The 23113-nt window shown below is 48.5% G+C and overlaps 1 protein-coding gene across 1 annotated transcript in view; it reads left to right on the top strand.

The window, feature by feature from the left end:
• Positions 1–9510, top strand: part of LOC119432810 (BMP-binding endothelial regulator protein-like) — a 19612-nt gene extending 10102 nt beyond the window's left edge. Inside the window, exon 2 of the mRNA XM_049659428.1 lies at positions 9092–9510. Within this exon, the coding sequence (XP_049515385.1) occupies positions 9092–9256 (165 nt within the window). The 3' untranslated portion in view covers positions 9257–9510. The remainder of the gene's footprint in view (positions 1–9091) is intronic.
• The last annotated feature ends 13603 nt before the right edge of the window (positions 9511–23113 follow it).

The following is a 23113-nucleotide window of genomic DNA, read 5'->3' as shown; positions in this document are numbered from 1 at the left end:
AAAAAGGTTATTCAAGCCCCTGTCAAGGTGTGACTGGTAGCTACAAAACGATCTGTTTCAATCTACTGGTCGAAGCAGTTACTGACGTTAGTAACTGTTAGATTAACGCGCGCCAGTGACTTCTATAAAGTAAACGGAGATGATGCGTAAACAAAATGCCAAATCTGACAAGTGCTGACACTTTTGCTGTCACTGCGGTATGCAAATAATTCCTTGCGTGCACCGCAATTGCGTAGCTTGACAATTGTTAAAACCTGTAGGCGATGTACAGGAAGGTTTTGATCAGACTACGCGAAATAAATTGGGTCCCTCTCGGTTTTTTGTTTTTCTTGAACAAGGCATCGTCAAATATTCTTAAGCTTGCTTCGGCTATGAAGTTACTGCATCATAACTATGTCGCTTGTAGAATTCTCAAAGTGAGGTCATCACCGAAGAACGTGCCACTAAGTTTGAGTCGTTTGCCGTAGAATTTCTCTCAGCAAAAAAAATAATAAAAACGACAATAAATAAACGGCACGACGAGTTAGTCTCCAGCCATGAGAAAGAGCGCATTATGTGCTGTGCGGAATTTTTTCTGGTTCCTTGAGGTCATGCCTTCAAATACTAATAATGTACAAACGTTTCAACTTTATAGTATTTTTATTATTTACTTTTAAGTTTCATTTAGTGTGCAGGCATTACAACTTTGATTTCATTTGTTTTTAGCGTCAACTTCGCACTTAAGTGGAACATCACATCATTCACCATTTCGTTCATTTAATTTTTTTCATAGCATTCAGTATTCTTTACATCACTCATAGCACTCTATTCTGTAGATAACTGAAATGTTGTAGCGGAAGGTACGTGCTTCTAACCTAACTTACCGATCCCCGTACTAAACCTAATTATCTAAGCCTGGAATATGTAAATAAGGGGGGTTGGTGGAGAGGAGCTGAGTGGAGAAAAAAATTGTTTTTTTTTCACCCTAATTTCTCAAGATCTGCCTGGACGCATCGGCGAAGTTCCCCAAGCCCGACTGGAGTGTAACTAATTTTGCAACGTTCTACGCGGGGCAACACGTCGACGCCCACCTTGACGTCCACTACGGAAGCAGCTGCGAAGCAGGGTCAAGTGTAAGTTTGCTGATTCACCCCAACCAGGATAAAACCGGAACCGGTGGCCGAGGTCACTTGGCCATTGTCATCGTGAGACGACAAAAATATACCACAAACAAAGCTACCACCGCTTTGTTGTCAACTTGTAAAACTGATATGTACGACCTCGAGCATCATCAAAGGTAATATCCGGAGCGCGTTAAAGAGGCAATTGAGGCTAAACACGCCAGTCCACTGTAAAAGTGTTCAATGGCACTAAATTTTAAAGTGAAATACAGCTGGTTACATATTAACATGGTAAGTTATAATTCGCACACCGCGGGAAATCTTCACTGAGAAACTAATTCGGTGTTTTATTTCAGTGCTAAAGGCTCGTTCGTTCATGGTCGTTCATTCTGAAGGAAAGAACTCGTTAATAATTAGCATGTCAAAAAGCCACGTTATTGAAGAGCGGCAACCTTATGGGTCCTTTCAGTAGGCAGCAAAAGACGTTGAAAATAAAACTGGCACACTCCGCCGTAGTTGAGATCTACGTAATGCGAAATATTGCACGAATTGTTGAAGCACGAGTTACCAATGGGCGTCACGCTGGTGGGGTCCTAGCGGCTCGAGAAACGCTTTGTCGTCTAACTATTGCTGAGTGCTTTAAGCCGGCGAATGAGCGAGCGAGCGAACGAACGGACGAACGAACGAACGAATGAATACATGAATGAAAGAATGAACGATTGAAGGAGCGAACGAACGAACGTTTTTCCTTGCGAAGCGCTCTACTACCGCATCGAAACTTTCAGACACATCAAAGCTCTCGCACAAGAGCACGCGACGCCGGAGTATGGTGCAGCCTGAGTGAAGTATTAAATTTGGCGCCACGCATTAAAGACGCGTTTCTAAACCGCTAACGCTCAACGCGCTTGACCGATTAGTCTAACCATCAGCTACTTCCCATCCTTGATTGAGGATGGCCGCACTTGGCAGCTCCGTTTGCCCACGAGAACGGCGAGACGAGATACAAAGAAACTGGCTTGACTTCGAGAACAGTGCTTCGGATTAGAAACAATAAACAACATCCCTGGAGACGACCAGTGAGTGTTCGTCGAACAGAATCACAACGTTCTAACTGCCAAAGAACCAGCATCATGTCACCGAACTTGATAAACGCAGTAAAATAACTGGCAACACTGCAAACCCATTTAATCTGCCACAGAACGGGGAGGTCACTACCATATAGCGCGAAATATTTAAAGGAAACACGGTTTCACTTGACAATCCTACTATTTCGCTTGTGAAGACGCCGTAGTGAGAGTCCCGTGCTTTTATGGTCTGTTTAGCAGCGAACATTGGATTCTAGGTGCAGGTGTTCAAAATTGGAAAAGCGAAAAGCAACGAGCGACTTCTGCATACAATTACATGGAAATACCACGTGCAATCATGCTGTAGCCGGTTTCTAAGAAGGGAGTATATCGTACCATGTGTACGTGTTGAAGTGTGAATTGAAAGGCTGTTACAAATGCAGGTAAATCTGGAAATTACAGTAATTTCGGAACCGCTCGTGTTTTATGTTTGAGCAAAATTCAGAAAAAAAATGCCAATAGCACCTTGCCTTTATTCCGCCTTGAAAAACCAAATAGAGCTCTAAAAGAGCACCATTTTAAACTACGACATCGATGTAGCTGAGAAGAAAAAGTCAGATTGAAGCATTGCTTAATCTTGTGTGAAACAATCGTAGCTCACTGCAGTCCACTCATCGAAACAACTATCCGCGACTTCACTTTCTATGTAAGTCGCAGAGATGCTTCGTAACTTTGTACTTCTTTCTCCGAACAGATCACAATTAACGGCAAGTTCACGCACACCGACGAGGACGAACAGCAGTTGGCTGCCGCAGCAGAAGGCAAGGCAGTCGGCAGGAACAGGTTCAGCCCCACATTCCTCCACTGGCTCGCTAACAAGTGCCACCATACGCAAAAGAACGGTCTCCCGTTCAGCCACTACTGTTACAGACTGCTCCGTTACTCCAGTCGCCTGGGCAAGTTCACCGCAGACGTAGAGTGGAAGAACTACAAGTCCGTGAGTATACATTTCTAAGCGTCACATTCTCTCAGGCAATGCAATCCTTCGACGAATCAACGCGTTATCCTTCAATGCTTGGTTGGTTGCAGTTTTAACCGTATATAGATAGAAAGGGTGTGAAGCGGGAGAGTGCGAGGAGTAATGTGGTGAAGCGTATTCTAGGCGGGGATCTGTGGCGCCAGCTCGCTTTCTGTTGCGTCGGCGCGTGATCCGCAGTGTATCATACCACTATCTTCGTGGATGAGTTGATTGCTTGTGCTTGCTTCGTCATTTACAATTGCATAAGTAATTGCAAAGTACTATACGAAATTTTAGCGCATTTCAATGAAGCTAGCGGTTTATTCGACCATTTTGTGGTTGGACGGACAGATGTTATGACAATTCCGTGTGAAACAAGGTGCCAGTCGGGCCCAACAAGCCATATATAGTTCTCTATCTTTCTGGTGCGTCTATTCTCTGGTACTATGCTCCGTGGTTCGTGCTAACATACAATTGAACCCTAACGCATTTTTGTATCTTTAAGAGGTAATGAGCATATATTCTCTATTACCATACCTTACGTCACCCATGTTCGCGTGGTCGTTTACTGGTCTTCGACCAGAAACTTCAGTAAACTTTCATCTGCCCTAAAAACACACGGCTTCGAGCAGGGCAACTGCGTCCCCATTTACGTGCAGATAGATGTTCCGACATGCTTCCATATCAAGAACTACCAACGTTTCTAGCAGCCCTATTATCACACAGTGGTTGAAATGCCGTTACCCAAAGCCGTACAATAAAAGAGGCAACAAACCGGCACTTTAAGTAGGTGCACCTAGAGCTAGTTCCAACTCCCGCTTACGTCACTCGTTCTAGGAAAGATCGTTTTTATTATTACTTTTTACGTTTGTCCTCGAAATTGCCTTTAGAACGTGCAATTCGCTCTGAGAAACACGTCTACTGTTTTTCACTGCTTTGTTCCGCAGTTGTTGAACCGCTTGGCACCATACTACGCGAAACGCTATGCGTACAAACCCTGGAAAGCCGGCTTCCTGGGTGTGCTTCGCTCATACTTCACGGGTGACCATGGCAAGCTGCACGTCGTCTCGCAAGTTCCCTGGTGGCGTGCCTGTGAGAAGCCCCACACCAACATGATCGTCACAACCGAGGACGGCCAACAGCACGAACACTGGGAGGTGCCCACGTTTAGCAAGATCCTCGAGCCAAGGGTCTTCGCGATAACCGGTTACTCGAATGCCGCGGAGTACTCCAAGCTCTACAGACACAGTAAGTGTTCCGTCAGAGGCCTATACCATGAGTTGCGGTAAATCTCGAGGCTTAGGCACTGGCCCTGTGGAGCGCGAACAAGTCGGTGCAAATGTTTAATCAGACGAATTTCGCAATACGTACAATAAATCATGGACATTGAGCTTTGTGGAAGGCGCCAAGCTGGCGGAAGGTTCCTGAAAAAAAATGATCATCCACCTGACTGTAGCACGAATGTACAAAGGGAACCGATACGGATATTTCCGAAAGATTTCTTAGATTCCTTTGGGTTTCCTTTGTAACTACAGCCCAGTGGATGACAATTTTCTCCCTACATTCAGTGTCCCTCTACTACGAGTTCTCGAACTATTTGGTCTCGCACTGCGATTTCCTAGCCTGGCCAGGAAATAATTCAAATGACAACTATAACGGGAAGGCTGAATAACTTAGGCAAAACGTGGTAACATCTCTTGACTTTCCTCAGGGACCTTCAAGTAGATAGTTGAAGCATCATGCCAAACATGGAGCTCTCTTTATGCTGAACATAGTGCTACACACTACGCTAAAGTACGGAGAACGCACGACAACTCATATCGTTTGCGTTTCACTGGGCTATGTTGTTTGCAGCTGTGTTTTTAACACTGAAAAATGCTATTTTCTTTCAACGTAAAGAAGAAACAGTTGGTGAACAATTATAGCAGGCAAAAAAAGCCAACAATACCTTAAATCATAGTTGGCAAGTATTGCTGCTTAAAGCAGCAAGCAGTGACGAAGCGCCAAGGTGCGGGAGATTGCACCTACTTTTTTTAGGTGAAGTTTTCATGACAAGGCCTTCTGATCTGACTACATACTCGTTTGGCGTATCTGGAATCTGGCTATGTATATATGTCACCTCTTATCAAAAGGAAAAATTTGCTTACATTGCGGTGTCGTAGCGAGTCCCAGACGGTACCAAAGTGTAGGTCTCAACAAGACCAAAAGCGAGAATTTGTCTCAGAGTAGGTAAAGTCAACGATACGGGCCTAATGACTCTCAATATAGTAAAAAATTAACCACATTACACCATGGACTTCACAATCTCATGGATTGGCCCAACTGGCCTCTTCGTCAAAAAAGGAAAGGCGTGTCAACCAAAGTCGACGCCAAAGAAGAGAACGTCCACGTACACCCTCGACCAATATGAAAGGGGACACCTCAGCTGTGTTCAAACTGCTATTCCTGCTGAAGTGCAACTCAGAAACTGACTACTGTTATTTCTTATGTCTTTCTCCTCTTGGGGAAGCTGCTGATGGAACTTTACTTGTTTAAAAGCAACCACTGAGAAATTTACCGGCTTTGAACACTATAATTCTGCGTTCCCTTTCATATTGGATGACCCTGTATAAACGCGTAAGCAAAACTAATGAACAAAATCGAAATGAATAACAGAAATTGAAGGTTCAGAAATAAATACAATCTGACCATGAAACAAAAAGAATAATGCAAATATTGCAATATTATCATGCAATAATGCAACATTTCATCATATTTATTGCTCAAATTTTACTACATATCAATACATATACCATGTAGGTCGATCTATCACGTCGACTTTGGTCGACACGCCTTTGTTTGCTTCTGCAGAGCACAAACATGCACCATGTTTAGTCACTTTGTGTTTCCTTGTTTCTAGTACCCGTATATATCTCACAACATCGTAAAACGTTTTTCCGCTGCAGAGTACTGCGACCTGCAGTCTAGCAGCGTGCGCACTTTCGATGGCACCGTGGTCCAGCTGCCCGAGACAGACTGCTACAAAGTGGTCGCCCGCGATTGCTCGCCTAACAAGAGGTTCGTGGTCCTGGCTCGTGCCACGAACAACCCGTCGCACACCAAGGTGAGCAGTCGGCCCGAGTGGCCAACTTAAACGAGAGCGTCAGCTTCTCGTCGACCTCGAAGATTCTCTCGAAGTAAGATTCAGCAGGAAATGCCATATAGCCTTATTTACAACGTTTTCTCCACCTTCCACGTTATATTCGTGTCTTTGACGTTCAAGTCCAAAATGCCACTTGCAGATGAAGACTTGAACTGGTTACACCAGCCGAACAAAAGAAGCCTAAGTCAGGAGCTAACCTTTCGACAACGGACCTGTCTTCGTCAGTCGAATACAAGAAGAAGACAATTTTCTATGTGAAAACTTGACTTTGGATTCCCTTGTGCTGCTAATTTTAATCACTATGGCGATGAGGTTGCTAGATCGGCCTATTTACCGGCCTGAGAAGCTGGCCCATTAACGAATGATAAGCATCGACGAGTCACCACGCAGATGTATAGTTGTGTCTCCTTGAGAGCTAGTTTTCCTGGTGATCAGCTTACTTTTAAGTAACTTTTGGACGTCAGTAATATTTAATCAATGTAATGCTCTGTCAGAGCATGCTTAATCGTTTTGTGCTAAACGTTTCATGTCGTCAGTGCACGCTATCTGCAATCAACGCGAAAAGCAACCTGTATCGACTAAAACATGAGATGTGGCTGCATGAACAATCAGTCCGCGTCACACAACAGAAGCAATTTGTTACCTCCAGAGTCATATTAGCTTGTATGCTTCACGGTTGTCCTGCATGAGTGTTATTTGAGTTGCTTTTGTGTAAACTTGGCTATTGTCTAGGCTTCCTCGATTGGTATTGAAACATGACCTTGCTAAATGTAAGCACTGGTGTGTAAACAATGATCTTTCAGTCGCCTACGACTAGTTAGAAGTTCAAATCTTCGCGTTAGGCATCACATACTGGAGTGCTAATGGTTTAGTGGTTGATCAAAGATCACCGAACAATCTTCAAAGTTCTGAATTATAGCAACTATTGACATGTCATTTTGAAACCATCAACCCACGTACAGTGTACTTGGCCGGTAATATAAAAACATTGAAATGCTATCGTCAACAGCCTAATTACGTATACTTCAGATCAAATGTGTATCCTCCAAAATGTCATACATTGAATCTTTTCCTTCTTTCCACAATCGAACGCAGGCACTCAAGGTGTTCATCCACACGACAATGATTGACATCTTGCCATTGGAAGATGACTCCGGTCTGGTGGTGCGCGTAGACGGAACCAAAGTAGACATCGCGCCCGAGCATCCCTACAGTCACACCTCTCACGACGCTGAGCTGTTCAGGATCAAGAAGGAGGCCACCAAGTGGTACAAGCTGGACTCCGAGTCATACGGCCTCCACTTGGGATTCGGCGGAAACATGCTCGTGGTCGAGGTTAGCAAGGCAATTCTTTTTCTCCTAACAACTAGGAAATTATAATTTGAGAAAGCCCTCAGAGATTTAGTTGTCCTTCAATAACTGGAACTTATACAAAAACTACCAACACAATGAGTGCCCATGGCGACAGCTAATAAGACGCCGGAGAACCACCGCTTGCCGACTATCTCTTATATTCCTATGTTTAACTTCTTGCATTGAGAGGCATAGTTGAAACGGTACTCTACACAAGAGTTATGTCTTCTTTCAATTTCAGGTTTTTCAGCGGTCTGGGCTTCTGCTCTCTTAGTATTCTTGAAGTACTCATGACACGTTGAAATGCAGTAGTTGTTTGCGCATAAGTCTCTGAAAAGAATAATGCTTTCTTACACTGTCACCTTAACATCATTTTCGGCATGAGCCACCCTGCTGACGGGGTCTAGGGGTTGTATCTATTACTATTCGAACTTGCGAATCTACGCGGGAATGGAGTAGTTGCCATAAACGTTTGCTTCGTATATTTAAAGCAGGTCATATGACCATTTAAGGTACACTGGGCCTATAGACATCGTCGTAGACAGAGCTAAGTGCCCTTGATAAGCCTATCCCAATCAATAGTCTAGTTGACCACGTCACTGCTATAAGTATACGGATACGTCCCTAAAGACGCCGCGTGGCAGCAATTGTCTTAGACATGAACTGGATACCAAAATGTGCCGTGGAACAACCGATGAATAGGACAAGCCGTGATGTCTTTGCTGTGAGTGGATGTGCTCGATGTTACAGACGCACCAAGGGTAAAATAGGCTAATAGAGGTGTATATTTTTGATGAAAAGCATATGATAATCGAAGAGTTTTTGAACGTCAGAGCATTTCCCTCGCTAATAGAAAATAAAAGGGTAAAAGCAGGCCTGACGTTGATCGATATGGTTTAACGCACCATAGGAACACAGTAGCTATGACAGACGCCCTAGTCGAATGGGCTTCAGAATACTTTCGCCGGCCATGCACTCAGGGTAAATGAGCATGCGCCAAAAGCGCGTGCCTGAGCATTTCTCAATCTCGGGGCCATTTGAATATGGCCGCCGTTGGCGGGATTCGAACCTGCATGTTTATGCTCAACAGCACAGTGCCATAGATGTCAGAAACCGCGGCGCGTACACGGGATGATACAGTTCCATCGGCCTCCGATCACACGCTGCTAACACATGAGGAGATTAGAATCATGAGAGGCATTTAAAGAAGATACAGTTTGGGAATACTGAACGTGGTTCAGGAGAAACTTTTCGCAAATTAAGTCAGTAAATTAAACTTATTGCACACGAACAATTTTATATGCCTTCGCTGGTAGATTCCTTTTGTGTAATGTCTGCTTCGACTTGACCCTTCATCGGAGGCTAGGAAAAGCGATGGACGGTGGTCAACGTTATCTACGTTCTTATTTTTTAGGTGGCTCCGTTCTACCGTGGAAAGCTGTGTGGTCTGTGTGGTGATTACAATCTGGACAAGGACCACGAGCTGACCGGCCCCAACGGCCACCTGTACAACAACACGCTCGAGTTCGCCAAGAGCTACGTTGTGCCCAGCGCAGACTGCCACGCACCAGCCCACTAATTGTCCTTGGCGGCGCACGCTTTAATAGACCATCACATCGCAAACTTCTATGATTAAAAAGCAGAGAGTCGAACTGGGAAGAAGAGAAGGCTTACAGCTTTCTCTAATGGCTTCCTCCGGGGACTGCTCTCAAGTATTAATCTTTCAGCAAAATGCAATGTCACTAGTGCTTCATCTATGTATATTGTAAAAAAAAGCAATAAAGAACGAAGTGATAAACTGGTCGTCCAAGTGTTCATATTTACATAGCTCGTGGAACCTGGCGGGCACAGGCTAAACCTTGCACAACTCGCAAAACTCTCTTACAAGCATCTGGAGCGCTTGGATACTTGATTTTGTTGCAAACGCCGCATGTAAACAAAACACTTTTGAGTTAGCGTACGCATAACCCATAAAGTTCCCCTTATTTTCACCAAATATAAACTTGGTTAAACATAATTTTCGCTCGCAAAAATGCTAAACAGCGTAAAATGACCATACACTGCTTTCGAGCACATCCTGAAGAATTCTTTTACGAAGACTGCATATCATGCACACGCATCAAACTTCGCACACAAATTTTCAAGGAAGGTACATTCAATTTTCGGTGGCATTTGTATTTCTACATGTGCAGTGGGCTCAATCTTGCGCCGCTCTTACAACACGCTCCTAACGCATTGGAGCCCTTGCATGCGTAAATTAATCCAAAAGCCGCCATAACACGGCACATTTTGTACTTTCTCTGTTCACTACCACTGTTGCGTCCCTTGTTTCCGGCAAATATTATCACGGTGCTTAGTTGAGTTCACCGATGACGCCGGGGAAACAAACTATATGAATGTCGTATAACCCATGAAAATGGAGAAAGAACAAGAGTTCGGCAATTATTTGCAACGTTTATAACTAAACCAGCAACGTGAAAGTACCTAGATGAGGCGTAATTAACTCAAGGGCAAAACACTTACAGATAATTACTCAGAACATGCTTTCTACTCCGACAAAATATTAACAACGACCCTCGTATAGTTCACCGAGAATACCGGGAAAACCAACTACACACCTCGTATAACGCCTTAAAATTGTGGAAATGGAGTATCATTGTGATTATTCAGTAATTATTATTGCAACTCCACAGCTGCGGCTGCATGAACATGAGATGCGGCTGCATGAACTATCAGTCCGCGTCACCCAACAGATGCAATTTGTTACTTCCAGAGTCATATTAGCTTGTATGCTTCACGGTTGTCCTGCATGAGTGTTATTTGAGTTGATTTTTTGTAAACTCAGCTATTGTCTAGGCTTCCTGGGTAGCTACTCGATCAGTATTGAAACATTACCCTGTTAAATGTAAGCACTACTGTGTAAACAATGATCTTTCAGTCGTCTACGACTAATAATAAGTTGAAAGCTCCGCGTTAGGCATCAAATTCTGGAATCCTAATGGTTTAGTGGTAAATCAAAGATCACCGAACAATCTTCAAATTTCTGAATTCTGGCAACCATTGACATGTCGTTTTGAAAACATCAACCCGCCTATAGTGTACTGGGCTGGCAATATCATGAAAACATTGAAATACTGTCTGTCGTCATCAGCCTACTTAATGTATATGCTGTGTATCCACCCAAATGTCCTCAATTGAATCTGTTCCTTCCTTCCACAATCGAACGCAAGCACTGAAGGTGTTCATCCATACGACGATGATTGATATCTTGCCATTTGATGACGCACCCGGTCTGGTGGTGTGTGTAGACGGAACCAAAGTAGACACCACGCCCGAGCATCCCTACAGCCACACATCTCACGACGCCGAGCTGTTCAGGATCAAGGAGGTCACCAAGTGGTACAAGCTGGACTCCGAGGCTTACAGCCTCCACTTGGAATTCGGCTGGAACATGCTCGCGGTCGAGGTTAGTAAGGCCATTGTTTTTCTCTTAACAACCAGGAAATTACAATTTCAGAAAGCCCTCAGAGATTTAGCAGTCCTTCAATAACTAGGACTTGTACAAAAACGAGCAACCTTCCGAGCGCCCATTGCGACAGCTAAATCGACGCCGGAGAACCACCACCGGCCGACTATCTTTGGTCTTCCTATTTTAACAGCGAAGCTGTTTAAGTCAGCCGTCATTTGTGATGCGTAGCAAGAAACTACCAAGAACGAAAAGAATAAACTTTCTTGCCGAGGCGGGATCAGAACCCGCGTACCCTCGGTCCCAAAGAGAGCGTCGTAACCACTAGGCTATACAGCCACACCTGCAGAACATGCATTTATGCGAACCATATGATTGTGTTCGAGCGTCGTCGTCTTCGTCCACAGCTGGCGCGTTCATACGCTCTTTCTCTGAGAGGTGAAGAGGTTTTGTGGGCTATGAGAGCGAGAGAGAGAGACGCATTCACGTAGCGGGTCTCCTGGAACGCGGTGTCGGTGTTGCAAGCTGCGCTATAGAACGCGCAGTGACGGCCGTAAGTCCGAGACGCGCGAAAAGAAATTATCATCATTTATGAGTAATAAGATGAAAAGTTCGCGCGCACTTCCCGAAAATGCTGGGCTACGATCGCCCAGCTTCGCTGTTTCAAGCGCTGCGCGGCCACGTGGAATTAGGTTAAGCGTTTTTCGTTTTCTTTTTTTTAGACGCAATAGAACGCTTTGAACGTGAACCAGGGTCGCGATCGCGCAAACAGCTCGCTTTTCCGTTCCTTCGCTTGCCCTCTCTGAATTGATCAGAATTGTGATTGCGTCAGCGGCCGTCAGAGACAGCGGAGCGGCACCGCAGAATTCCCACATTTGTGACGTAGCAGTCAAACCGAACGTGCAGAAAGCGAGCTGTTTGCGCGATCGCAGCCCATATTGCTGCCTGCATTTAGCGGGTGTTCTGCTAAATTTGGCTGCACTTATCGCGCGTTAATTGCTAGTCGGCAACACTGGTCCATATAAGTTTCCTATAATTCACGCACTTCTGCAAACTCTGGCGGCCGCCGAACCTCTAGTTTCTTGATTCACTGCAGTTATCAAATCACCATTCGCACCTCAACGTCTTTCCTACTCTTAATGGAGCCAACCGTTTGCAAACGTTGTCAGTATACACCACCTTGAAAAGCATCCGTTCTTGCTCTGGTTAGTCTGCAAGTTTTGTCTGTACATTCAGTTAGCATTACGAGCGAACTATCACATGAACACATGTAGAGAAAACTCTTTTTCCTTCAATCACGACATTTAAGCAATGGGTTCCAGCTCGCGACAAATGCGCCCCATGTGTGCCCCGCCAAAGACACGTGCCAGGTGCATGGGTGGTAAAAGTCCGATTCGAAAACGGGCTAAAGAGCCACTTATAGGCTTTAGAAATGCGTTGTCTTCTAAACTATGAGCAATGTCGCGCTGATGTCGACTGACATTCCTCAAGTGCAACGTTATAATAATAGCAGGGGTAGGGAAAGCAATTGTTTTTTTTTTTATTCGTTAGCATTTTTGCTAGATCTTCTTGACACAAGCACACGAATTTCACATATAGGATTTTGCACGAAGGCTGCATTATATCTATACGCTATTTGAAACTAGGCATTTTTTATGCTGAAGTAGGTTTAGTTGCAGTTGGCCTTTGATTCTAAGCTAATCCGCTGACTAAGTGTTTGTGTGTGTGGTGTAAAATTGTGGTGTGAGCAAGACGGACGGATCCTGTGCATTCTGTGATTGTGTGTGTGTTCTGTAACACTTTCTAGGAACTATGTTATATACATGTATGTTACGATATTAAAAAAGATCACCTCACAAATATCTTGCAGCAACATTTAATAATTCACACTTTTGAACTCTCAGCTCATACTGGATGGAGACTTTTCAACAAGAAAACATTTCCACATACGTTCGGCATTCCCAAATCCCTGATGATGACCATTCCACTCTGAGAAGGTGGATGACCAGCGAAGCTGTGTAGTGGTAATTTACCACGTACACAGATTTGCTGGTCATCCACCTTCACAGAGTACAATGGTACTGATTTAAATTTTCATTAGTTTCGTGCATTGACAAGGACAGTTGAAACAGTGCTCTGCGCAAGCGTTACGCCTTCTGTCAATTTTAGGTTTTTCAACGGTCTGGTGTTCTGCTCTATTAGTAAACTTGAAGTGCTCTTATCGCATGGCACGCTGAATTACACTCCTTGTTTGCGTACCAGTGTGTGAAAAGAATAATGTTTTCTTACACTCTCACTAGTACATCATTTGGCTTGGTAATACGGTATTTCCGGCAAGTGCCACACCACTGACGTGTTCTAGTAGTTGCCATAAACGTTTGCTTCTTATATTTAAAGTAGGCCGTATGACCATTTACGGTTCACTCGACCTATAGGCATCGCCGTCGACCGAGTGAAGCGTCTTTTATAATGCTATCGCAGCCAATAATCTAACTCGCCACGTCTCGGCCACGGCAGCGTCCCTAAATATGCTACGCGGCAGGAATTGTTAGACGTGAACTGTATGCCGAAATGCGTCGTGGAACAACCTAGAAATAGGACAAGGCGTGATGTCTTCGCTATAAGTGGATGTGCTCAATGTTAAATAGGTACCAAGGGTAACTAAGGCTTAGAGTAAAGGTGCATATTTTTGAGGAAAAGCGTATGATAATCCAAGAATTCATGAACATGAGACCATTTATTTCGTGAATAGCAGATAAAAAGGTGACTGACCTTGGTCGATATTGTTTTACGCCCCATAGGAACACAGTAGCTATGACAGACGCCCCAGCCGAAAGGGCTTCAGAATACTTTTGACGACCCTGCACATCGGGTAAATGAGCGCGCACAAAAAGCGCGTGCGCGAAGATTTCTCAATTTCGGGTCCATCTGAATACGGCTGCCACTGGCGGGATTCGAACCTGCGCCTTTATTCTCAACAGCACAATGCCATAGATGTCAGCAACCGCGGCGCGTACGCGGGATGTTACAGTTCCCATCGGCCTCCGATCGCACGCTGCTCGCTTATGACGAGATTAGAATCATGAGAGAGGCATTTACAGAAGATACAGCTTGTGAATACTGAACGTGGTTCAGGAGAAACGTTTCGGAAATTAATTCAGTAAATTGAAGTTAAAGCACACAAACAATTTTATATGTCTTCGCTGATAGATTCTTATTGTATAACGTCTGCTTCGACTTGACCTTTGATCGGAGGATATGAAAAGCGATGGGCGGTGGTCAACGTTATCCGCCGTTCTTATTTTTTTAGGTGGCTCCATTCTACCGAGGAAAGCTGTGCGGTCTGTGTGGGGACTACAATTTGGATAAGGACCACGAGTTGACCGGTCCCGACGGCCCACCTGTACAACACGCTCGAGTTTGCCAAGAGCTACGTTGTGCCCAGCGCGGACTGCCACGCACCAGCCCACTAATTGTCCTTGGCGGCGCACGCTCTAATCGACCATCACATCATTAAAACGAGCATACCTCCTGCAAACTCTTATGATTCAAAAGCAGTGAGTCGAACTGGAAGGAAGAAACGGCTTCTAGCTTTCTCTAACGGCTACCTCCGGGGAGAGCTCTCAAGTGTTAATATTTCAACAAAATGCAATGTCACTAGTCCTTCATCTATGTATATTGTAAAAAAAAGCAATAAAGAAAAAAGTGATGCACCAGCAAATAATATGCTCTTTTTTACAAAGCACGTGGAATCCTGCCAGCGCTTTTATCAACGCTGCGTTGAAGCTTAGCCTAACGTCCACATTATTAGTTATCGTACTTCCATGACGAAAAAAGGCCGACAGAAAGAGCAGCTCCTGCGAAAACATCTGCGACTACAGTGTGTTAAATATGGTAAGTTGTGGCGGTTTAAAAAATCGACAACAAAAGAAAGAAATATATATTCCCGGCCTTCTCAAAGCTTGCCGGCGTCCTCGCCTTGAGGGGTTGCCCTCCAACCTCTTAGAACACATGCCATCACTGTGAATAATGGTTTTCATGAGTGACTTAATGAATGAAGGATTCAATCAATTAATAAATCAAACAATCAATCAACCAAAAATACAGCAGATTTGTGTAGCCTTGCGGAATCCCTACACAATTTCTAGCGAAGCTGTTTCTTTCGAGCGGTTGCAATAATACTTTCAGGCATCTGTCAATAAATCACATACTTTAAAAGGTTTCCCGTACATGACTCGCCCGTTAGGAACGTTGACCTCATAGAACATTTTCAAGCAGCTGTTCACGAACTTTTACCAAGGCGCGCTAATTCATCCACCCAAATTTTACTCCGCCAGAGCTGTGGCCATAATAATTCACCCGTCCCTTTTTTTTATGCTATGACCTCGGTTGCGTTTATAGTTCTCCCACGAACCACACGAGGAATTCTGCTTTGTTCGTGAAACACACTTATAGCGTTCCAGATCACTTGCATGCGTACTTTACTACTAACGGCGTAATTGGAGTACATAATTTGAAATCTGCCTTAGTGGGACGTTGACACTGTGTAACATTATGGTAAGCCTTCGCAGACTGTTACAGCGCGAACAGCATCAGTTCTTTTTTGTGTGTGGGCATTTTTTTTAACAGCGAAGCTGTTTAAGATGTCCGTAATACTGTGCTCGTCGATCTTAAAAAATGTCGCCGTTTCGCCCGAAAGGCGAAGCATCGATTGCGATAGCAAATTAGTAGAGAACTATTCGGAGTAGGGACAGTTTTATCGGCTGCATAAACTTGGACACATTGGTTTACTAACTGAATGAACAATCGTGGTGTCAGCGCGCACAAGCAAACATGAAAAGATCACACTGAATGACCGCAGCCAACGACTGTCAAAACGCTGGCAGCAAGCGCAGGTTCGCGCGGTCTATCGCTTCAACGGAAACCAGAGCCGTGTGGAGATAAGAGGCGGTAAGCTAAGCACCACCGTAAGATAAGCACCACCGAAGGTAAGATAAGCACCACCGGGCAAACTGCGAAGGAGAAGTTGTTGGCAGAGGAGAAGCCGCCTCCCCCCCTCTTCCCGCTTTGTTGCTTTCGCGTGGGAGATTGAGTGGCAAGGTACGCCTTTGGTGCCGGAGCACAGCGCCGCCCCGCCTCCCTCCCTCCCATACCCCCACGCGACGGTCGCGTTTGCTTTCCGCCACGCGTTCGCTCTCCGTGATAGCGCGCGTCCCCCGCGCGCTTTCGCTCGCGCATACGGCGCGCGGCGACGATTTTATCGCCCTTGGAATCTATACGGAACCTCACGGCGACGGCGACGGCGACGACGACGGCAGAAATCCGGTTGAAGTGGCCATATAATTGCTATAGCAATAAAAGCATCGTTGAGCGATGACATCACTGCGCGTTGCCTAGCAACCACCTCGCGGAGCGGCGTGTGCTTCACCTCCTCTCCGTGCCGTGCACATGTTGCCTTGACAAGGGACGTTAAGGAGAGGGAAAGAAAGCATGCGCGCTGCGCGCGCTATGCTCCGGTGAGAGAAAGAGAAAATGTGAACGAGAGAGAGAGAGAAAGAAACTGTAGCAGCATCAATGAGGCAACGCGCAGAGCTGCTTCCGATGCCATCCGCGTTTCCCCGTTTCCCCGCGTTCGCGCCGAACGCGCGCGGTGCCCGTGGCTACAGCAGCCGCCTCTGGCGGCGGCTCGGCAGGTTTCGACCAGCCACGCCCCGGCAAGTGTGGAGGCGCAGCTTAGCCGTGACGTTACCGGGGAGATAAAACTCGGAGCCGCCGCGGCGGTGGCAGAACTCTCGTTGACTCTGTGGCGAGTACATGTACCCTTGACGTGGGACGACCGAAGAAGATCCGGACCAAGGAGGTTTAAAAATCACAGCATATCCACGAAGTGAATGATGATGAGTGGGCGAAGCACCGGGGGATCATTCGGGTAAACCCCAGCTACGGACGAGAGCTAAAAATAGCGCGCGTCGGGAACGAATGCCCTTGTGCAATGCAGCGCCCCTAGCTACGGACGAAAAAGAGAGCGCGCGTCGGGAACGAACGCCCTTGTGCACCGCAGCGCCCCTAGCTACGGACGAGAAAGAAAGAGAGCGCGCGTCGGGAACGCCAGAAAGAGAACGCGCGTCGGGAACGCCAGTAAGAGAACGCGCGTCGGGAACGAACGCCCTTGTGCACCGCAGCGCCCCTAGCTACGGACGAGAAAGAAAGAGAGCGCGCGTCGGGAACGCGAGAAAGAGAACGCGCGTCGGGAACGCCAGTAAGAGAACGCGCGTCGGGAACGAACGCCCTTGTGCACCGCAGCGCCCCTAGCTACGGACGAGAAAGAAAGAGAGCGCGCGTCGGGAACGCGACAAAGAGAGCGCGCGTCGGGAACGCCAGAAAGAGAACGCGCGTCGGGAACGAACGCCCTTGTGCACCGCAGCGCCCCTAGCTACGGACGAGAAAGAAAGAGAGCGCGCGTCGGGAACGCCAGAAAGAGAACGCGCGTCGGGAACGAACGCCCTTGTGCACCGCAGCGCCCCTAGCTACGGACGAGAAAGAAAGAGAGCGCGCGTCGGGAACGCCAGAAAGAGAACGCGCGTTGGGAACGCCAGTAAGAGAACGCGCGTCGGGAACGAACGCCCTTGTGCACCGCAGCGCCCCTAGCTACGGACGAGAAAGAAAGAGAGCGCGCGTCGGGAACGCGACAAAGAGAGCGCGCGTCGGGAACGCCAGAAAGAGAACGCGCGTCGGGAACGAACGCCCTTGTGCACCGCAGCACCCCTAGCTACGGACGAGAAAGAGAGCGCGCGTCGGGAACGCGAGAAAGAGAACGCGCGTCGGGAACGCCAGTAAGAGAACGCGCGTCGGGAACGAACGCCCTTGTGCACCGCAGCGCCCCTAGCTACGGACGAGAAAGAAAGAGAGCGCGCGTCGGGAACGCGACAAAGAGAGCGCGCGTCGGGAACGCCAGAAAGAAAACGCGCGTCGAGAACGAACGCCCTTGTGCACCGCAGCGCCCCTAGCTACGGACGAGAAAGAAAGAGAGCGCGCGTCGGGAACGCGAGAAAGAGAACGCGCGTCGGGAACGAACGCCCTTGTGCACCGCAGCGCCCCTAGCTACGGACGAGAAAGAAAGAGAGCGCGCGTCGGGAACGCGAGAAAGAGAACGCGCGTCGGGAACGAACGCCCTTGTGCACCGCAGCGCCCCTAGCTACGGACGAGAAAGAAAGAGAGCGCGCGTCGGGAACGCGAGAAAGAGAACGCGCGTCGAGAACGAACGCCCTTGTGCACCGCAGCGCCCCTAGCTACGGACGAGAGAGAAAGAGAGCGCGCGTCGGGAACGCGAGAAAGAGAACGCGCGTCGGGAACGAACGCCCTTGTGCACCGCAGCACACCTAGCTACGGACGAGAGAGAAAGAGAGCGCGCGTCGGGAACGCGAGAAAGAGAACGCGCGTCGAGAACGAACGCCCTTGTGCACCGCAGCGCCCCTAGCTACGGACGAGAGAGAAAGAGAGCGCGCGTCGGGAACGCGAGAAAGAGAACGCGCGTCGGGAACGAACGCCCTTGTGCACCGCAGCACACCTAGCTACGGACGAGAGAGAAAGAGAGCGCGCGTCGGGAACGCGAGAAAGAGAACGCGCGTCGGGAACGAACGCCCTTGTGCACCGCAGCGCCCCTAGCTACGGACGAGAAAGAAAGAGAGCGCGCGTCGGGAACGCGAGAAAGAGAACGCGCGTCGGGAACGAACGCCCTTGTGCACCGCAGCGCCCCTAGCTACGGACGAGAAAGAAAGAGAGCGCGCGTCGGGAACGCGAGAAAGAACGCGCGTCGGGAACGAACGCCCTTGTGCACCGCAGCGCCCCTAGCTACGGACGAGAAAGAAAGAGAGCGCGCGTCGGGAACGCGAGAAAGAGAACGCGCGTCGGGAACGAACGCCCTTGTGCACCGCAGCGCCCCTAGCTACGGACGAGAAAGAAAGAGAGCGCGCGTCGGGAACGCGAGAAAGAGAGCGCGCGTCGGGAACGCGCGAAAGAGAACGCGCGTCGGGAACGAACGCCCTTGTGCACCGCAGCGCCCCTAGCTACGGACGAGAAAGAAAGAGAGCGCGCGTCGGGAACGAGAGAAAGAGAACGCGCGTCGGGAACGAACGCCCTTGTGCACCGCAGCGCCCCTAGCTACGGACGAGAAAGAAAGAGAGCGCGCGTCGGGAACGCGAGAAAGAGAACGCGCGTCGGGAACGAACGCCCTTGTGCACCGCAGCGCCCCTAGCTACGGACGAGAAAGAAAGAGAGCGCGCGTCGGGAACGCGAGAAAGAGAACGCGCGTCGGGAACGAACGCCCTTGTGCACCGCAGCGCCCCTAGCTACGGACGAGAAAGAAAGAGAGCGCGCGTCGGGAACGCGAGAAAGAGAGCGCGCGTCGGGAACGCCAGAAGGAGAACGCGCGTCGGGAACGAACGCCCTTGTGCACCGCAGCGCCCCTAGCTACGGACGAGAAAGAAAGAGAGCGCGCGTCGGGAACGAGAGAAAGAGAACGCGCGTCGGGAACGAACGCCCTTGTGCACCGCAGCACACCTAGCTACGGACGAGAGAGAAAGAGAGCGCGCGTCGGGAACGCGAGAAAGGGAACTCGCGTCGGGAACGAACGCCCTTGTGCACCGCAGCGCCCCTAGCTACGGACGAGAAAGAAAGAGAGCGCGCGTCGGGAACGCGAGAAAGAGAACGCGCGTCGAGAACGAACGCCCTTGTGCACCGCAGCGCCCCTAGCTACGGACGAGAAAGAAAGAGAGCGCGCGTCGGGAACGCGAGAAAGAGAACGCGCGTCGGGAACGAACGCCCTTGTGCACCGCAGCACACCTAGCTACGGACGAGAGAGAAAAACGCCGGCAGCATTCTCCGGAAGCCGGAAGCTGGCTTCCGTAACCGGAAGCGGAAGTCGGCTTCCGTAACCGGAAGCGGAAGTCGGCTTCCGGTTATACTATACTTATACATACATATGTATATACGCGTATACATACATGCATCGCGGTCTTCATGCCAACCAGAGCTACGGACTTCTAGTGAACACTTCATAAAACTACATGCGGCGTCTCTTTCACGTACGGACACACAACGCCATCTATTGAGCAATTCATAAACTAGAGGTGGCTACATACTACTACTACTACTACTACTACTACTACTACTACTACTACTACTACAGAGGAGGGAACGACCCATACCCCTAAAAGGAGCTTCGCCCCTAAAAAAATTTCTGGAGTCGCAGTCCCCGCAGTTTCTTACAGGTGAAGCACAGGTGAAGCCACAGTTTGCCTATACTTCTACTCTGAAAGGGGGCCGTGACAGCTGAAATCTGCTAGCAGCTCATGTCATTTTGGTCAGTTATTTCAAATGCTAGGCTAACTTGAAATTAAAGGCTCGAACATTTTGCTTAAAATATTACCTTTGGCTTTGTATTAATATCATGATGCGCCATGAAATTTGAAAATAACTTAAGGCTTTCTTCTGAAACCAGTGACAGAAAGGAAGGCGTACAACGATATCTGCACGGCTAAATTACCCACTTTAACACAGCACGGAGTGGGAAGAAGGTGCTGTGTATATTCCCCGCTATTTTATTGCGATAGCAATTATATGGACACTTCAACCGGATTTCTGCCGTCGGCGTCGCCGTCGCCGTCGCCGTCGCCGTAGCCGTCGCCGTCGCCGTCGCCGTCGCCGTGAGGTTCCGTATAGATAAAATCTTCACCGCGCGCCGTATGCCCGAGCGCAAGCGTGCTGGGACGCACGCTATCACGGAGAGCGAACGCACTCAATCCCCCACGCGCAAGCAACGAAGCGGGAAGCCAGCGCCGGAGGGAGCGGGGGGGGGGGGGGGGGGGGGGCACTTCTACTGTGCCAACAACCGCGCTCGTCGCTCGGCCGCACGGTCTCTTATCTCTCCCGCGCGCAAGCAAGGAAGCGGGAAGCCAGCGCCGGAGGAAGCGGGGGGGGGGGGGGGGGGGGGGGGCGCACTTTTCTTCTGCCAACAACCGCGCTCGTCGCTCGCCGCACCGTCTCTTATCTCCACACGGCTCTGACCTTTATGAGCCGTGCATTCGCGGCTCAGTTCCTGTTGAAGCGATAGACCGCACGTACCTTCGCCCGCAGCGGCGTATGCTTGCTGCCAGCGTTTTGACAGTCGTTGTCTGCAGTCATTCAGTGTGATCTCTTCATGTTTGTGCGCGCTCACACCACGCTTGTTCATTCAGTTAGTAATAGTCGGGCCACATTTTCCAACGCACGCTACACATGTAATGCTGCCCGGATCGGCAGTGCAGCGCTACAGGTGTGTCCCTTCGCACGCGCGCTGCCCACGGGAAGCGCTTCTCATCAACACCATCGTTTCACACGCGCCTTCTCGTGGTCATCGAGTCTCTCTTCATGTCGGTCTGCTTACGCCGCAGCACACCTGCTTACTTAATCAGCTCATGTTTACTACAATTCATACTGTTACCAAAGCCGCTCACCTTACTTCGTATGACATTGCTGTGTTGCTATCGCATTCATTGCTTCGCCCTTAGGGCGAAACTGTGACATTTTTCTAACGTTATTGCTTGCCTATGGTAAGATGGCGGTGGTCCGGCTACACTTTTGAGGCGGCAGCTCCACTCCAGATTTTTTTTTATTGCGATAGCAATTATATGGACACTCAAAAGCAGATTTCTGCCGTCGCCGTTGCCGTCGCCGTCGCCGTCGCCGTGAGGTTCCGTATGACGTCAATGGAGATGAAATCGTCGCCGCGCGCCGCCGAACGCTGTATGTGCGAGTGAAAGGGCGCGAGGAACGCGCTCTTTCACGGGGAGTGAACGCACGGCGGAGAACAAACGCGCGTTCTGCGCCGTGCTATTCTAGACACTGTACTTAAGGTACAGTGCCTAGAATACTTGAAGTGTGATTACCGCCAAGCGGCGCCTATGGGAAGCGTTGACGCCGCTTGGCGATGCTTCCGCTAGATGGCGTGCTCACCCGCATACTGTACTTAAGGGCTGCAGAAGTAGGCGTCTCTTTCCTCCTTTACAATCACCATATATGTAGAGCAAACGCGCCTTCTCACGCACGAAAGGCCGCGGGGGGGGGGGGGGGGGAGGGGGGCGACGTTTAGCTGCGGCACCAAGTGCCTATTTATATCAGAGGCTCCGGCAACAGTCACCAACGCCGCAGGCATTTTGAGCGAACGCGGGCAAAACGCCGACGGCGTCGACAACAGTTCTGCGCGTTGCCGGTGCTGCTGCATGTGCAAGTTTATACAGCTGATAAAGCTAATATCATTACTCCGTATAGCTCTCTACAAATTTGCTATCGCAATTGATGCTTCGCCTTTCAGGTGCAACTGCGACAACTTTTTAACTTCCTTGATCCGGACACCTGAAGCAGAAGCCGCTCATCTTGAAGCGCGTCGCGTGGCCAAGCGAGAAACTGCGCGTCGGCGGCGAGCCGATTCGGAGTACCATGCCTAGCAGCACTTAGCCAACCCTAGTAAAACCTTGAAGAAGCTAGGTCGATCACCAGCTCCGCTGTTTACTTCAGCCTTGCACCACTAGGGCAAGCTGCCCTCTTCTTTTCATATTCTGTTTCTTTCATCTATCGCATCCCTTTCCCCCTTCTCCGGTACAGGGTAGCCAACCGGAGGTATCCTTTGGTTTACCTCTCTGTCTTTCCTTTGCCTTTCTCTCTCTCTTGAACTCTGCATACATATTACCAAAATCCAGCCCCTCATTTCAAACAAATAGAAACAAGGCACTCTGTGTTGTTCACCGAGGACACCGGGGAAGCTAACTTTACGAACTTCCCATATTGCAATAAAGAAAGCAGCAAATCCGAGGTTTCAATCATTATTTATAATGCTTTTAACTGAGTGAGTAACGTGAATATTTCTTCAACCATTGTACTTAAGATGACCCCGATATCCGACAAGAATAAATTCGGGTAATGTAGAGTTATATC

This window comes from Dermacentor silvarum, chromosome 11 (genome assembly GCF_013339745.2).
Source record: "Dermacentor silvarum isolate Dsil-2018 chromosome 11, BIME_Dsil_1.4, whole genome shotgun sequence".
Classification (NCBI taxonomy): domain Eukaryota; kingdom Metazoa; phylum Arthropoda; class Arachnida; order Ixodida; family Ixodidae; genus Dermacentor; species Dermacentor silvarum.
This window is presented reverse-complemented; position numbering and strand designations above follow the sequence as displayed.